Source organism: Dreissena polymorpha, chromosome 11 (assembly GCF_020536995.1).
Source record: "Dreissena polymorpha isolate Duluth1 chromosome 11, UMN_Dpol_1.0, whole genome shotgun sequence".
NCBI lineage: Eukaryota > Metazoa > Mollusca > Bivalvia > Myida > Dreissenidae > Dreissena > Dreissena polymorpha.
This window is the reverse complement of record NC_068365.1, coordinates 4,308,040-4,326,693: the sequence shown is the minus strand read 5'-3', so window position 1 is coordinate 4,326,693 and position 18,654 is coordinate 4,308,040. Positions and strand designations below refer to the sequence as shown.

The 18,654-nt window shown below is 42.0% G+C and overlaps 2 protein-coding genes across 3 annotated transcripts; both read right to left on the bottom strand.

The window, feature by feature from the left end:
- Positions 1–2,413: 2,413 nt before the first annotated feature.
- LOC127850480 (uncharacterized) lies at positions 2,414–12,529 on the bottom strand. Of its 2 annotated transcripts, XM_052383558.1 has the most exons (3): positions 12,322–12,529; positions 11,899–12,093; positions 2,414–4,962 (listed from the first exon to the last, which is right to left on the bottom strand). In XM_052383558.1, the coding sequence occupies exon 3, from the start codon at positions 4,955–4,957 to the stop codon at positions 2,708–2,710; it is 2,250 nt and encodes a 749-aa protein (XP_052239518.1). In that variant the 5' UTR covers positions 4,958–4,962; positions 11,899–12,093; positions 12,322–12,529; the 3' UTR covers positions 2,414–2,707. The 2 variants fall into 2 exon arrangements, with proteins under 2 accessions (XP_052239518.1, XP_052239519.1); XM_052383559.1 differs by lacking the exon at positions 11,899–12,093.
- On the bottom strand, positions 9,640–11,873 carry LOC127850481 (uncharacterized). Its single transcript, XM_052383560.1, has 2 exons — positions 10,973–11,873; positions 9,640–10,666 (listed from the first exon to the last, which is right to left on the bottom strand). Exons 1-2 carry the CDS (start codon positions 11,647–11,649, stop codon positions 9,640–9,642), a joined length of 1,704 nt encoding a protein of 567 aa, XP_052239520.1. The 5' UTR covers positions 11,650–11,873.
- Positions 12,530–18,654: the final 6,125 nt, after the last annotated feature.

Below are 18,654 nucleotides of genomic sequence, written 5' to 3'. Positions count from 1 at the left end.
TGTATACAAGTTACATTTTGAAAAAGCAATTCATGCAACTTCTGCACCAGTGGAGAGACTCTGGCATTTTCTTTCCTTTCTCATAGAAGTTGAATGAGTGACCGCACTTTTCAAATGCCCATGAACATTAAATGCAATAATCGTGCAGTACCATGCAACCTTTTTTTTGTGCAAGTTAATAGGATAAGAATTAAGGGTGTCACGGTACTCTGTGGGACGGTATATCGTAATAGTCTCCTCTCAGTACGGTGCATGATACGCCTTCGAGTGCGTATGGTACGGTACAGCATTTTTCATATGCGCCAACGCGCCAAGTAAACTTTTAATGTTTGGATGTTGTAACAATACGCGGCAAGAAAGATTCCATTGGCGCAATCAATAAAATATGTGGCACAGTAATTGGATCAATGTTAACGGAAATTCTCCCAATATCATCTCATATCACATTTTTAAATGACAAATTTTGTAATCATGAATATGAATTTAAAATAAAATTACATTTTTTACAAATTAAAGAAATTAATGTATGTAGAGGTCTTTAAATAAAATTGAAAAAATGGTTTAAAATGGTTTGTATGTTGTTTCCATCTGACAATACGTATCCCGGTACGTATTGTATCGTACACACTGTACCGCGATACGTATAGTAATGAAGGGGAGCGTATCGTGACACCCTTAATAAGAATAGGATTTTTTTTTATAGATGAACAGTGGTTGATAAAGGGTCTAGAAGCCCAAATATTATTAAATGCATGAATTAATACATTTGTAATCAATTTGATCACTTTGGTTGAGATTACCAATTAATAAAATATCAATGAAAAAAACATTAATCATGTTAAAAAATAAGTTAAAATCATTAATTTTATTGATTTTTTTTTCGAGTAATTGACCACATGTCTGCCCAGTTGCAACTGAGAGTAACATTCTTTTGTGACATAGACATTTTGCTTCACTTCATTATAAGAGCCATCACACTGCAGTTTATAAATTAACTGATAAGATAAGCTATTGGGGGACATCACTGACCCCAGTAGACAGATTATCTCCAGAGCCAATTAAATATGCAGGTTTTGTTGTTTGCTATAATTAGCACATGCTTAACAGTTACATGTATATGTTTCAATTGTACTTTCTCGTGGAAGCTGTCTAAGCCAGCTTTTCACCTAACCTGACCTTTGTAAGACAGACTGTCCAATAAAATTTCCTGCGGCTAGACACAAATAAAGACACTTCATTTTTTCCATTGGCTGATTTCAGCGATATATATATATATGGTATGTCAATAAAAGATTCTTATTGTGTTTTCAACAATATCATGAAAATATTATTTTTGATTATTTCACCATATTGACGTTGCCAAATGTGTGGGGAATGCTTGCAAAAAAATAATGATGTTATAATATATTATACATTTTGGGAAGTAATTTAAGTATTTCTTTGCATCAATAGATAATAACATAAAATAATGACCACTTAAACATTAAAATTATTGTAATCCGAACAAGATGTAGCCCCCCCTCCCTAGCAATTGCTGTGAGGGGTAACAAACACCTGGACATTAAACCCGGGGGGTGGGGTGTTCCGCTGAGACTTGCGAAATGTGACCCATTTTTATACTGGAACTCTGATAAAGTAGACCCATTTTGATACAAGATTTTTTTTTAAAGCATACCCATTTGTGTATGGAATGAGTGATGTATTGGACGTCATCATTGATGACGTTCAATCGAACGAATGATAAAGGGGGCTAACTTTCGTTAAGCTGGCGAGAATCGTCGCGATTTGGGTTTCTTGAAAACTGGCCTAGCACGTTTGCTGAAATTTGACATGTATATGGACAAGAATGCGATCTACCTGTTGGCGTAGGCGTTATACCTGGGAAAAATATAGTTTTTGATTAAATCACGAAAAAGTTTCGCAAGTTTTACATAACCGGAATTACAAAATGCGGTATGTGGATATACCGAAGTCCTACCGAAATCCCCGAAATCAAACTTTGATAAAACAATGTTTCATTAGTGATTTCAGTGTATTTCGCAACGATCTATATTAAAATACGCAGTTTTTCAATACACAATCAATATTAATGGGGATTTCGTGGGATCTCGTGGATTTCTGGGGATTTTGGTAATTACGGGAAATTCGGTATTTCTTCACACCCGTCAAAATGGTCGACTTCGTCAGAATGAACGCTTAGAAAGTATTTACAAAAAACATCATCTCAAACGATGTAAAGTGAACGCTACTTATCTGTTTTGTAGATAAGTATACGATCCATTGGAAAACACTAACATTTGACATAAAAAAACGCCAGTGGATATGGAAATCTTCATCGTTTGAAATAGCAGACGGCGTCGACCTGATGTAAATACTCTTATTTGACTTTCCGCTTACTAATAACACACACTGATCAAGGTAAAACAGTACTTTAATAATTAAAATATAACATCTTATTTCACTGAGAGTTCGTCCTTTGTTCGGCGTTCCGTCTGCGCATGCTCCCAACGCGCTTCCGCCAGGTCACACACAACAGTCCAGCAGGTCAGCCACAACACTCCCCCCGTCTTTATTGTTGGAGCCGCTTCCCGGAACCCGGTACCTCCGCCGCAGGTAACAGTCGGCCATCTGCTGGGTGTTGTTGTTCGTGCCCATCCTGGATCGCCAAACTGGCATACATTGAGGACCATCAATTACTAGGGTTGATCTACAGGGCAACCTGCCCTGTGGGGATCTCACCAAACAGGTTGACGGCGTTTCTTGTAGTGATCTCCAGGATATGCTGCGTCGTCACCCCTCGAAGTCCAGCCAACATCGCCGCCACATCCCCAACTTCCGCTGGCGCCGAAAACCTCATATGGGGCCTCGTAAAGTAAGGGGCGTCTGTTTCAATAAGGAGAAGATCCTCAGGCATGCTGACTACAGCGGCCACTTGCTCCGGGGTGAAGTTTTCAACACTCCTGTTAAAACTGAAGTGGGTTTTAGGGAAAACTTCCAACCACCACCCGACCACCAGTTGGTTCCCATTAAAGGCATGGAGCTGAATCCTCTGTTGTCTGGAAAGGGGCTTTAACAGGTGAAGCAACAACAGATGAGCCTCCATACCATTGTCGCCGGTAATTCCCCGACAGTGGAGCACTAGAACCTTGTTTTCTCGGATGATGGGCAGGAGTTTCTGCAGCAGCTTCATCTGGTACCACCAGTCTGCCGGGTCCACCGAGTGATCCAACCCTACTTCACCAATCGCCACAACCCGCGGATTAGTGAGCAAACTGCTCAACCTCTCCAAAGCGTCTGTGAGGATCCTCTTCGGGTTTACTGCATGTTTAGGGTGAATCCCAACCGCCACGATGACTTCCGGTGGAAAAGTATCAACATCTCTTGACGATGGGTACGTCTCTGGGTCGCAGAAACTTGCCACCACGTGTTTAAGCTTGAGTCTTACCACCTGCTGCTCTACTCCTAAAGCCAGGACGTCCTCTATGGTGCCGTGAATATTGGCGGCACGTCTGAGTCGATCAGGGTGGAAATGACTGTCCACTGCTTCTGGGAGAGATTCAACCACGATTGGGGGATAAGCAAACTGCTCCATCCAATAAAGGCGATCCCTGGGCTGCAGCAAGGCTGCCAACAGGTACAGAACTCTCCAGTGAAGAAGTCCTGCGACACTGTTGACGGGTGCAAGGGTGAATTCCGCTGGAACTGGTTCCCGTAAATACCTACAAAACCCTTCCAAGGTAGACCAAGAGGATGATCTTGGGTGAGTCGTCTCACGGGACTCGAGGAAGTGTTGGGCGTTCACCAGATCCAGCAGGTCGTGGAGCGTCCCTGGTCTGCCAAGTAGCCACGTTGCAACCTGCAACAATGCTCGGACCCGCATTCCCTGAACTATGTCACTTGGATCAGCCAACCGTCCATCAAAAACTGTTGGCACATGCCTGGTCATCGCATGGACCTTTTCGAATTCAACTCCAACGCTGTCACAACCAGGGACACAGCAGGTATGGTTCCTCCTTAGCCTCTCGACCCGGCGCTGGCATTCTAACCTCTTCTGGACCTGGGACAAACTGTCCCTGGTCAGCCTAATCTTCTTCGGTATTTCGACTGACACTCGGAGATTGCCCCCGGAACTTGTACCTGGCATCTGGCGTACTTTCCGTGCAGGTTCCGACCTGGTATCTCTTTTCTTCGCCTGACTCCACTTCCGGTCTTCTACCCTCTCCCCTGAAAGCCTGCTTCTGTCCTCCCGGTGACTCTCGGAGCTCCTGACTTGGTTTTCACGATAATAGAGAACCCGCTCATCTCTTCCTGTGGACGTGCGACTTGCATCCTCGGACGGGTCGCCCTCGACCTCTCCCAAGGGTAAACCAGCAGCCCCCGAGTCTGTGTGACCTCCTGTAGCTTCTACCTTGTCCTCGCCAGGGAAACTGACCTCCATCGGGCAAACTGCCGTCGATGACTTGTCCAGACACTTTCTGGGACTCGGCGTTCCCAACAGGATATCAGGATCCGGACCAAGGTCTTCATTGTGGCTGGGAGTGCCAGGTTTTCCGAGAAGCTTTTCTACGTTGAGCAGTTCATCTCCCAGGTAACAAGCCTGATCTAAACTAGACCCAGCCTGCCCCAAACGAATATCTCGCTGCCCTGCCCCGGGATTATACTCCTGTTCCCTTTTCTTTGGCCGCTGGGGAAGTGGGAATACATTTTCGTGGATCCATTCCCTGTCCACTATCTGATAGGTATCTAGCGATCTTGATAAATTCTTAAGCCAGTCCTCCTTTCCCTTGGTCTTCGTTTTCTGGGTCTTGGCCAAACTGACCATCCCCTCTAGGAGGCGAAGGGCACCCTCCCTGTCCTGAGCCATGGCCAGTCCAATCCCCAGAGCAAACCTGTCAGGGCATTTGTAGAGGATCCCCTGGCTTAGCAGCGCCTCGACTTCCGTAATGAAAGATGACATTGAATCTGAAACATACAAACAAAACAATGGGGCAAACTGCTCCGTAAGTGTTCATACAGGCAAAAAAGACTAAGAAATATTTTTTCGACATGCCCCACACCTGTACTTGTCTATATCTAGCGCATCAGAAGGAGAAATGTTAACACAAGACCCATGGTACCATTTGTCACAAAAGTCACATTGGATCATGAAGCGTCCCTGCCACGGTTTTTCACAGACGCAGTGCAGTTCCTCATCTTCAAGAGTGTCCGGATCAACCTGATCTTGACTGCGATGTTGCACAATCCATGCAGGCAACTTCCTATCCCGGCATGGCATCATTCTGTCGTGATTCACCACAAAAACAGAGTTCCGCAATTTCACCTGGTACAGGTATGCAGAGAGTTTCTTTGATATAACACCTGGACCCTTCCATGGTGAGCAGAGTTTCCTGCACTTTCCCTTCAGTACTGCGGTGTCCATGAGATAAACCACATCACCCTCCTGGTAGGGACGCAGCAACACCCTTACGTCGTAATCTCGCTTCATACGTTTTGATGCTGTCCTGAGATTGGCCCTTGCTGTTTCATGGGCTAGGCTTATGGTCCCCAGAAGGTCGCAGACAAATTCGTCCACATCTTCATGTTTATCTGTCGCCATTGGGAACATCAGTTGAGCTGGAGTGTTAACTTCGCGCCCTAACATCAATTTGTTGGGCGTATATCCAGTGCTGCGGTTTACAGAGGCCCTTATAGCCCCAGCTATTTGCTGCACTTTCTCATCCCATTTATTATGTGTTTTTCCAATGAAGCACCGAACCGCATCCATTAATGTTCGATTGAACCTCTCAACTTGTCCGTTGGAAGATGGTCTATAAGGTGTGGTCCTTGCTTTGTGAATTTGTAAAGCCTTGCAAACTGCTTCAAAGACCTTACTTTGAAAATTCCGTCCTTGGTCAGAAAACAACTGAAAAGGATACCCGAACCGAGTAAAGAAGGTGTCTATAGCTGCTTTTGCTGCAACCTCTGCTTTTTGGGAGGGCAATGGCACACACTCGACCCATTTGGTAAATTGATCCACCATCATTAAACAATGCTCATTCCCATTAGATGTACGTGGCAACGGTCCTAAGAAATCTATGTGAACCCTCTCCATCGGAGCCCCTGCCTGGTACTCTGTCAATGGAGCTTTCCCATAGCATTTACTTTTCTTATTGCGATTGCACACATCGCAGGTCAACACGTATCGCTCTACATCTTTGGAAATATGTCGCCAGAAGAACTTTTCCTGGATCTTCGCCTTGGTCCTGGCCACACCCTGGTGCCCAGCCGATGGTAAATCATGATGCCATTCAATAGCTTGGGTCTGTAAGTCAGTGGGTAGCACCAATTCCAAGTCCTTCGAGTTAGGTTTCATGCGAAAAATAACACCCTGCACCAATTTGAACATATCTCTGTTAATCCAGTAGTATTTTGCATCCGGACTGGAAAGAAACAGTTTACCCTCATCTGGTTCGGTTTTGTCCCTCAGAAAGGCTAGTAACATGGCCAATTTGTTGTCTTCCGCTTGTTTTTCCTCCAATTCTTTGAATGTGAAACCCCAACAACATGCATTATCTTCCTGTGACTCTTCAGGTGATCTTACACTTGCACAGAAAATCACTTCGGGTGTGAAAGCACAAATCTGGAAAGCCGCGTTACTTTGCCCTATTTCCATAGTTCTAGAATTGTCAAACTGACATTTGGGAAAGTCATGGTTCGAAACTACATTGCCCTGGTTACAGGCTTCTGCTGGATTCTTGTTGCCACCACCTGGCATGAATGAGTGATCGTCTTGCCCCCCAGGATCCCAGGGATATGATCCTAGCTGACCAGCTGTCTCTTGTCTATTGGGAACGTCATAAACCGACTGAACGTTCTCCACTTCCGTGCCATCCGACGGTGTACTTGAGCAAACTGCTCCTTCGATGCGAACTGATTGCTCATGTTCTGACATTGTTGGGTCACCCCTCGTTTGGAAACTGCCCTGCTCTACTAGGCCAATGGCGTCGTCGACGTCTTCTGTGAATGCAGCCCACTGATCATGTGCACGGGCACAGTAGTGACAACCACCACAAGGCAAGTCGGCAGGTATTATTCCTGCAAGATACGAAGGACATGGACTCAATGTGTCTGGAAGACGTGATAACGCGTCAGCATTTCCATGATTTTTTCCAGGTCGGTGTTGCACGATCATGTGGTACTGTGCCAATTCTTCCATCCAACGGGCCAACTGTCCTTGTGGCTCTTTGAAGCGCAATAGCCATGTAAGACTTGAATGATCACTTCGGACAGTAAAGACTTTACCTAACAGGTAATATCTAAACTGCCTAGTAAACCGTACAATGCTAAGAAGCTCTTTTCTGGTGGTGCAATATCTTCTCTGTTCAGATGTCAGTGAGAAACTACTGTAGGCAATCACTTTTTCCACACCGCCTTGAACTTGACTGAGTACGCCACCAATGGCTGTGTTTGACGCGTCAGTATCAAGGAGATATGGGTCTTGGTGATTCGGAAGACCTAATACAGGCGCCTTGATCATGGCACCCCGTAACATCTCAAATGTCTTTTGCTGATCTTCACCCCATTTGAACAGGTTCCTGCCGGTCAGTGCATACAAGGGCTGTGCTAAACTAGCAAAGTCTTGAATAAATGACCGGTGATAGTTCACAAATCCCAAAAACCGTTCAACGTCTTTTGAGCAATTTGGGATTGGCCAATCTGCAACCGTTTGAATGTCTTTTTCCGACAGAGCCATATCTTTTCCATTAATAATGCGTCCAAGGAACTCGACCTCCGGTTGGAAGAAAATACACTTCTTCGGTTTAAGCTTTAAACCATGCAGACGGAAACGGGATAGAGCATCCGCTAGGTTTTTCAAATGTTCATCAAACGTCTTTCCCAGGACCAGTACATCGTCGAGGAAGGCTAAGACCGTTTTCCATGTCAACCCACGCAATATAAGGTTAACAACCCTTGCAAAAGTGGCGGGGGCATTTGTCAACCCAAAACCCATGCGCACATGTTGGAAAAGTCCATATTTTGTTATGAACGCAGTCTTCTTCCTGTCCTCCGGGCTGATTTGCACCTGCCAATAGGCGGCATTTGCATCCAACTTGGAGAACCAGATGTTTCCGGCCAACGCATCGAGACAGTCCTCAACCAGAGGCAAAGGAAACGTATCTTTCACAGTGACATTATTCAGCGCTCTGTAATCGATACACCACCGGACCGACCCATCACGTTTTCTTATTAACACCGGTGCTGATGCCCACTCCGAAGAACTTTCCTGGATGACGCCCGCATCTAACATTTTCTTCAAATGAGCCTCTTCCTCCCCTGCAAAACATGCTGGGGTTCGCCGCATTCTTTGTTTGATCGGTTTGGCCTCACCCGTATCTATAGTGTGTTCAATGGCGGTGAAACTTCCTAAATCGAACTCATCTCTTGCAAACACATCTGCGTAGTTGCATAGTAACTTGGCGAGTGCTCCGGCTTGTTCATCCGTCAACTTCCCTATCGACGCTTTGTACACTTCCTGCAGATGGTCAGGAACGACTTCTTTTTCCTTCTTTTGCTGTTCCGACTCACCATGGCAACCTGCCACGGTCTCCGGTTCTCTGGTTTTACTCAGCGACCCTTTCAGCTGATCTGACCCCACCTGGCAACCTGCCACCGTCTCCGGTTCTCTGGTCGACCTTTTCTGCCAAACCGACTCCACCTGGCAACCTGCCACGGTCTCCGGTTCTCTGGATTGACTGGTCGACCCGGCACAGGACAATCCCAACGGATTTCTATTATATTCCGCTGTTAAACGGTGGTCTACTTCAGCTACAGGATGTATCTTGATGCCATCATCTGTCGTTGCTTGGAAATCGCCTTCCTGAAGAACCTCTTCAAATTCATAGGCGTTCCCCACTACCACGTTTTTCTTGATAGTCTTAAACTGGTCAGTTGGGTTCACAAAACACACTACTGGGACTTCATTAGCGTCCCGAACAACTTTTGGCACCAATACCTGCAAGTTGTTCACTGGTTCAATGTAATATGCCCCCAACGTTCCCTCCAGTTTACAGGGGACCCTGACCACTGAATTTGGCGGTACCACTGTTCTTTTAGACATGATGATCCTTGCAACCACCGGTTTGTCCCTAAATGTTGTGTTTAAAGGTATACTTTCGCCATTGACCAATAGGCAGTCTGTGTGCAAATCAATCAATGCCTTGAAGTGCCGCAGCAGGTCATGTCCCAGCAACATCTCATCGCTGATTGGCGCAACGCATATCCCTTCCCTGGAAGACTGTTTTCCCAGCTGTACATGGATAGGCTGTGTCACAAATCCCTTCAGAATAGAATTCTTATCAGCAAGCTGCATGTTGATATCCTTGACCTTGCCTGGTTTCCGCTTTAACCGGTCATAAACTTCTGAAGACAGTATAGATATATCCGCTCCAGAGTCTACCCGAGCCCTAACCTGCCGGTCTCCCACCAACATATTCACATAAGACGACCCTGCCGTCACGACCTTGACTGCTATCGTCTCCCCTCCACTTGCTGATCCGGATTTGTCTCCTTTTTCAGCCGCCAATCCAGATGAAGTCTCCTGCTGCACTTCAACCGGCGCTAACAAATGGCCTCGTTCTACATCGGGCTGCGGTGCCTGGCCTACGCCACCGGCCCCTTGGAGTTTAAAGGCTTCTGTGGACTCCCTTCAACCACTTGACCTCCAGACTTTTGTTTAAGGGATTCCTGATACTCCCTACAGTCTCTTTTCATATGGCCCCTGCCATTACAATGAAAACATCTAAAGGTCTTCTGTGGGAACTTCCTGTCCTTGTTACTTGTTGAACTGTTTGATGCTAAACTAGCTTCAAACTTACAAGTTAACTGCTCAATCGCCTTTTCCAGACTCTCCATTCTCACGTCTGCCGGGGACTGAACCGCATTGACTGTGACTTCTTGGTCATATTTCCTGACCTTCTTGCCATCAACCACTTGCGAAACATACTGATGATGTCGTACCAGATCAAGAGCATGTTGAATCGTTCGTGGTCGTTCGAAGCAGGCGTGCTTTCCCGCTTCCCTGTCAATACAACCTTGACAGAACCTAGAAACTGCCTCCCGTTGACCAAACTGATCTGGAAGGTCCCTAAAAGCAGGCGTTGCCAGAGTTAACACTCTATCCGCCCAATCTTCTAAGGATTCCCCCGGCTGCTGTGTAGCCTGCTGGAATTTGGCTCTACTGGTTTCGGGTAGTTCCTTGGAACCAAAGCGCCCTTCCATCTTTCTCATAATGTCACGGAAAGAAAAACTTTCTCCCATGCGCGTCTCAATGGTAAAGTAGTCCAGAGCCTTTCCCTCTAAGCACCAGTTGAGGTAATCCCGGCATTCATGGTCAGACCATTTGTACACCTTTCTGTAGCTGTCAAACTTCTGTTTGAATGACAGCCAACTGGTACGTCCATCATATCGTAGGTTCTTCGGCATCTTCTTGGGATCACCATGGACTCTAGAGTGGTAATCATCCTCCGATAAACTACCAGATTCTGAAGTCGACCGATAGTAGAACCTGGATCCTGATGACCTTGACCTACGGCGACCATGCCCATGACGATGACTCCTCCTTGCTTTACCACTGTGTCTCGACCCCGATCTTGAACTTGAGTCGCTGGAGTGGTTCCTGCGCTTTGACCTCCCACCGGATGGAGCATGACTATGGCGGGTATATATAACCAACCGTCTGTCATCGCAGTCGCTGTCTTCCCTTGATAAACTATCATGGGAACGGCGATACCTAACATGGCCAGATGTCCTGTATCTTTTACCTTTGGACTGCCTTTCATCGCGCTTGCGTAATGACCGTTTGTCATCACAGTCATTTCCGGAGCCGCTGCTGGCGTCTTCCCTTGATAAACTATCATGACTCCTCCTTGCTTTACCACCGTGTCTCGACCCCGATCTTGAACTTGAGTCGCTGGAGTGGTTCCTGCGCTTTGACCTCCCACCGGATGGAGCATGACTTTGGCGGGTATGTTTGCGAACCGACCGTCTGTCATCGCAGTCGCTGTCATCGTCTTCCCTTGATAAACTATCGTGGGAATGGCGACGCCTTAAATGGCCAGATGTCCTGGATTTTTTACCTTTACGCCATTTCTCTGCTCGCACCGGTGAATGGCCCTCGGAGTCACTAGTCTCGTGTTTCTTGAATCTCGCACCGCTTTGTCGCTCCAAGGGCTTACATGGTTTGTCATCTTTCTTCGGCTGCAAAGTGTCAACATTTTTCAGATTAGGCTTCTGTTCTACTTGCTGCTGGCCTTTCTCTAATTTGGTGGCAGCGCATGTGCTTTTAAGCCTTGCTGCAACATCCAGCTTGGCTGTACCTGGGGACTGGACCTGTACACTTGCTGGTAGTGAGAGAGCAAACTGCTCAACCTCTGCAAACTGCTCGCTAAGGTCATCTGAAACGACTAAACTGAAATCCTGCTCTGCCTCTGGAAACTCCACAAGCTGCAGCACATGGCTGGGGACAGTTCTTCCCAATGCTAATGACAATAACTCTGGTGTCATAGTCCCATATTTTTCCCTTAATCGAACAATAACCTTTGCAGTCTTTTGTCCCACCCCCGGAATTGCACGTAACTCTGCCTCTGATGCAGTATTAATTCGAACAACCATTTTTAATTATTTTAACAACTAGATGAAACAAGCACGGGTGTGTTGCAAGTCTAATTAAACGATACAGAGTTGTGTTATGTATATATTGTACTCTTTAGTTTCAATCTAAAGTTACCAAAATAGTATAAACAATGTACCAAAACCAAGTTTTTATGTATTATTTTTTATTTTATTTTTAATAACAATGTTAGCAAATGTTCTCTTGTCCAATTAATTAATGGCAACAAAAGCCCACCATACTATACATACCAACCAAACTGGTTAGACGTATATGAGCAGCCGCTTTCCAAGCACCTCCCTCCTTCTTATCACTGTAGTAGAGCCCCTTGTTGCAAACTGCAACACCTCTGTGCACCTCCGCAACCTACGATGGCTATAAGATTCCTTGCACAAACTGCGCAGCACCCCTGTGTACCACCGCAAACTGCGATAGTTCTAGTGCACCTGAATAGATACGCATAAACACGTGACGTCACAGCAACAATCTTTATTTTCAGGAAATAACCGTCTCAAACAAATTTATTATGCCAAACTGGCTCAAATTTGCCTATAACTAGTTGTAACTGATCGTTCTCTACCGACAAATGTTCTCTATACGATCTACGCAGTGAAACCCACGGTTGCAAAAACACGTGTTTGCCAAACTGGCAAAAGTTTAAAGTCGTTGTTTACCCTGAATCCCGGTGTTTTCCGCAATTAACCTCGTCGCCAATGATGTAAATACTCTTATTTGACTTTCCGCTTACTAATAACACACACTGATCAAGGTAAAACAGTACTTTAATAATTAAAATATAACATCTTATTTCACTGAGAGTTCGTCCTTTGTTCGGCGTTCCGTCTGCGCATGCTCCCAACGCGCTTCCGCCAGGTCACACACAACAGTCCAGCAGGTCAGCCACAACAGACCAAAGGCGAAAAGATCGCGAGAAAGTATTCACAAAATAACATAATTAAAAATGATGTCAAGTGAACGCTAATTCGCTGTTTTGTAGATAAGTATACGATCTATTGAAAAACCATAACATTTGACATAAAACACCCGTGGATATGCAAATCTTCTGCGTACCAAATAGCAGACATCATGCGGCGTCTAATCTGAGTCTACGCTGTTTGCCAAGGCCGATAGTATAATGAATGGAAATGCACAAACTCAGCAACTGGCAAGCATATATGCATTAGTAGATTGTTTCGTGATTATTTAGAAACGACTACATAATTCTTTTGGTTCAGCCAGTGCAACTTAACAGAAATAAGTATAATAGTTTCTACACCTGACAACAATGTGCCAACTTTATACAAGGTAAGTTGTTTACATTATTTAAAATATTTCAAGCTTACAGTATACAACAATAAACAGCTGGTACAATGTAATGTCATCGTTTTAATTTTAATAAGCCCGTGGTTAATTACCCTTTTTAATCTTATGGTTCAATGCATCTCTAACACCTTCAATTGACATTCTCGGCTCGGGTACTACTTACCGGTACATGTACCCCGGGTACTCTTAACTTTACTTACATGTAGCCCGGGTACGGTAAAGAAACTTAAACATACCCGCAAATATTAGATTGTATCCGAGTTGTATATCTGCCAAAAATCCGATGTCGTTAAACATGCTAGCGATTAAAGTAAAACAATATTGTTTACCTTAAAGAAACTTCTCTTTAAAAAAAATCTGCATCAACATGCTTTTTAGTATGAGTGTTGAGAGGACGCCGTAGGAATAATCAAGTAATCAAGAATACGTCTCTGTTTCTGCTTTTATTTCCTTCATGTATAATGACGATAAGGATTGACGACTAACATTGACGGCAATGATAACAAGCATTGAAAACTAACACTAACGACAAGGATTGGCGACTAGATGTAACATTGACGATTCTCTACAATAAATGAAATTAACAATAAAGAATGAATAATACGATTATAGTACAACAGATCTGCTATTCGAAGTATAATATGATAGCATACACTCATTAGAATAAAAGGTTTCATAAATAACAATTTGAAACATTTTCAATAAATATCGAAATATCTTATACAATATTTATTACACAGCATGAATTATTTGTTAAAACATAATATAAATACCAAATATGGTGTTCCCCATTTAACGGACCTCGCAAACCAAAAAATGTTTCTTTAACAAAATCTATGATGGTAAAAAGTGAACGTGCGACATCGCGGAAAATATACTTGACAACGTCATACAATGATGCGACTTTAAACAATTTAAGATTTTAAATTGAATCACATTAATGATTGTAAAAATGAGTTTTGATAATACATTGTATAAATGCCATTTAACAGAAAATTGACATAAATGTAACATAATTAATTTTTACAAAATAGCCGACAACAACCGATTTAGTGTTTAAATTCCCGGGTATGTTTTAGTATATTTACCGTTCCCAGGGTACGAGCCTTACTAACTGTATTATTATTATATCTCACCGACTACCTTTACCTTGTTGTGTTTCAACCTGAAATTTATGTAAAATCCGGCTTTCTTTACTTTTATTTTTCATTCATTTGATTACGCAATTGTTGACATATCTCGTGGAAAATTATTTGAATCTTTGGATTTTAGTGACGACAAGCTGGAAGTGTCAATTTATTTTTTACAATGAATCTAAGATGTATTTAATTTTTTTGTGTTTGTCATGCATAGTTCAGTGTTTTCCAGAAAAATTTGAGTAGCCAGTTATATGGCCGGCAACTATGCAGTAAAACCAAAGCATTTGTGACATTTACTTGATATATTTGGGAAAAGTAGCCGGCATCAAGAGTTAATGTAACCGGCAAGATCGCTAGCAGCCGGTATTTAAAGAGAACACTGATAATAGTAAACTAAATCTCTACGACGGGATTACAGCTTTGTAAAATTGTTTTTTGGGTGATAATGGTTAGTAATTCATACTAATGTTATTAAAAAATATCGGCTTTAAGTTTAATTTTGAGAATGCGATGGAAGAACAGAAAATGAAGAGCATACAGGGATGGAAATAATTGGTTTACCGTGAACCCGGGGCAAGTAGATTTTGGCCTGGGCAACTCAATTTCAAAAGTTGGTAAACTTCTTTTTTTTAAAGCTTAAAACAATTCACTGCAATAAAAATTGAAAAACAATTGATCACCATGGATCAATACTAGTTAAATAACATTCATTATTTAGGAATAGGACATGATTCAATTCAGGCTCATAATAAAACATCATGCATTGAACATGTGTTGTCAGCAAATGTTTTTAATTATCTATTATTTTATTAAAAGAATGTATAATATTCACATGTTCATATTTCTGGGCTCGTTATTCTTTATCTGGGCAACCAAAATACTAAAGATGGTTGCCCACAATAGTAAACAGTTAGTTTCAATCCCTGGCATATCATTGTATCTCTATTGTTATAAGCATTGCATTAAAGTTGTGATTGAGGTTAGCCTGTTGTTTATGGTATATTTAGATTTTAGCTTGACTGTTATATATGAAATATATATAGTCGAGCTATCCTACTCAACCCGGCGTCGGCTTGCGCATTGGAATGTTTGCGTACCACCTCAAATATATTTCCTATGTCCATTGACATATTGCTTTTATATTTTGCATACTTCATTACCGACATAAACCCAATCTATAAACAAGAGCAGACAACTCATTTACTGTATCAAGCATTTTAACAGAATTAGGCCCTTTTTCACTTAGAATAATATGCATATTATTGATAAATCTATGTTAAAGTTTGCATATGACCTCAAATATTTTTTATGTCCCTTGACATATTGCGTTCATACACCATGTATTTTGCTTATTAACCAACATGACCCCAATGTATAAACAAGAGCAGATAACTGTATCAAGCATTTTGTAACAATTATGGCCTTTTTAACCAGGTTTTCCGAAGGAAAAAACTGGTTATTAGATTGGCGAATGCGGGCGGGCTGGCTGGCGGGCTGGCGGAATAAGCATGTCCGGGCCATAACTATGTCGTTCATTGTCAGATTTTAAAATCATTTGGCACATTTGTTCACCATCATTGGACGGTGTGTCGCGCGAAATAATTACGTCGATATCTCCAAGGTCAAGGTCACACTTTGAGTTCAAAGGTCAAAAATGGCCATAAATGAGCTTGTCCGAGCCATAACTATGTCGTTCATCGTCAGATTTTAAAATCATTTGGCACATTTGTTCACCATCATTGGAGGGTGTGTCGCGCGAAATAATTACGTCGATATCTCCAAGGTCAAGGTCACACTTTGAGTTCAAATTTCAAAAATGGCCATAAATGAGCTTGTCCTGGCCATAACTATGTCATTCATTGTGAGATTTTAAAATCATTTGGCACATTTGTTCACCATCATTGGACGGTGTGTCCCACGAAAGAATCACGTCAATATCTCCAATGTCAAGGCCGCCACGACTAAAAATAGATTTAAAAAGAAAAAAAACTTTCAAAGGGGGTTAATTTTTTTTGGTCATTTCAAAAGTTCAGTTTGAGTTTTCTCCCTTTATCAGATTTTTTTTTCACAATGAAAACCTGGTTTTGTGACAATTTTGTCCCTTGTTTTCACTTACAATAAGCATATAATTGATAAATCTATTATTAAGTTTGCGTACCACCTTTAAATTGCCATAACTTGTTTATTATGCTCCCCCCCAAATTTTTTAGGGGGAGCATATAGTCGCCGCTTCGTCTGTCCGTCGGTGCACAAATTTGTTTCGTACCCAATTTTTTTTGTACCCAAATTTATATATGTACCCTTTTTTTTCGTACCCAAATAGTTTTTTGTACCCTAATTTTTTCGTTCCCTATAGGTTTTCATAACCAAATTTTTTTTTGTACCCAATTTTTTTTTTACACAAATTTGTTCGAACCCAAATTTCTTTGAACCCATTTGTTCGTACTCAAATTTTTTTCGTACCCAAATTCGTTTTGTTCCCAATTTTTTTTGTACCCAAATTTTTATTTGAACCTTTTTTTCGTACCCAAATAGTTTTTCGTACCCTAATTTTTTTTCATAACCAATTTTTTTTCGTACCCACATTTTTTTGTACCCAATTTTTTCGTACACAAATTTGTTCGTACCCAAATTTCTTCGTACCCATTTGTTCGTACTCATTTTTTTTTCGTACACAAATTTTTTCGTACCTTATTTTTTATTTGTACCCATTTTTTTCGTACCAAAATAGTTTTTTTCGTTCCCTTATTTTGTTTGTACCCATTTTATCGTACTCAAATTTGTTTTCGTACCCAAATTTGTTTTTTTTTTCCTACCCGCATATTTTTTCGTACCATTTTTTTTTAGAAATAATCGATTTTCAATTTGATTTCATCTCTCCACTCATTCCATCCCGCGAAACCCTTAAGGTGTCGCAAGTCTAGTACGATACCATTGAGAATGTGGACCCATTTCAATATGGAATGAGTGATGTATTGGACGTCATCATTGATGACGTTCATTCGAACGAATGATTAAGGGGGCTAAGTTTCGTTAAGCTGGCGCATATAGCCGCGATTTGGGAGTCTTGAAAACTGGCCGAACACGTTTGCTGAAATTTGACATGTATATGGACCAGAATGCGATCTACCTGTTGGCGTAGGCGTTATACCTGGCAAAAATCAAGTTTTCGAGTATTTTGTGTTTAAACTTTTTTTGTGGGAACGGGCACGCGCTCAAATAAACATTGTGACGTCACTTCACAAACAGCGCTAGAGATCCGCCATCTTGTAACGCAACAAAGAAACTCAGTGTCATTAATTCAATAAACACAGAAAAATATGATTGTGTTTAATAATCATTAATACAAATGTCTATATTTTGTGCAGCGGATGTTTATTCAGACAGATACGGCAGAATTATGTAAGTATCTTTGTGTACTTTACAGTAGATTTGATAGTGGTAAACAACTCCGTACCGGTAAAGTTCAATCTAGCCGATTTTACTACGCAAGTAATTTAAGTATCTCACTGGCAAAATGAGCTTGACACATAAACAACAACCGGATCCGATTTACATCCACATAATATTGTGGGAATCCGATGCAATGCAAATTACTCATGTTTGATAACGTTTGATGAATTCGTTATATCAATATGCATTAACTTTCAAGGGGAATAATTTTAAATTGAAATGTGCGATTCAATGACAGTGTTATATTGGGATAATAAGTCGTTTAGCCGTTATCATGATAAGTATATTGTTTGTTGTGTTTCATTTTCATTAAAAACATACTTTTACTGTTTTTTCCTTAAAGTAAAACAGTTCAGTAGTCATTATATCTTGAATTTTAAATATTGAAATAGATGTCGGATATTTCATATTTTCGGACGTTGCTACGTAAGCTAGTTGTCAACATAATTATTAATATACTGATTTACCTTTTACGCATACAGTTGTGCAACTGTTGTCTACGTAATGATACGCTGTTTAATGTCTATAATGTCTTCCTGCCCCTGATGATAATAAGTATTTATCTCAACAAACCCCAGCAATGTCAATGGTCTGTCAACATAAGAAAAATATTAGCTAAAGAAACTTCAGCGTACAATTTATATAGCAGTGTCCGACAAATCCATTGCCCGGAGCCCGGGGGCTACAGAATTTTTTCATCGGGCTACTGAAATGTTCCAGCTGACGCCCGCCGGGCTACTATAAATCTATAAGAGCGGTCAGCCCGTTTTATTGACAGACATACGTAGAATAAACACGCTGACCATGTGTTTCTACACCGTGTCTTGTTTATAATCCGATAACAAAGTGCAATCAATTATCTTATCAGTCACCGATCACTTGCGGTAATGTCGTAAACAGTAAGAGTGAATTTTAATCATTCAATCAGAATCAACATTTGTCGTCTGCTAATAATATAATGAGAGCCGGTTGAATAGTTGGCGCACATGATGCAACATCATTTCGCAGTTTGGAATTCTTTGTTAACCGCAACTATGAGTAAGAGCGACTACGTTTTTGATGTCGTTAAATATCCAAGGATGCCGAACATTA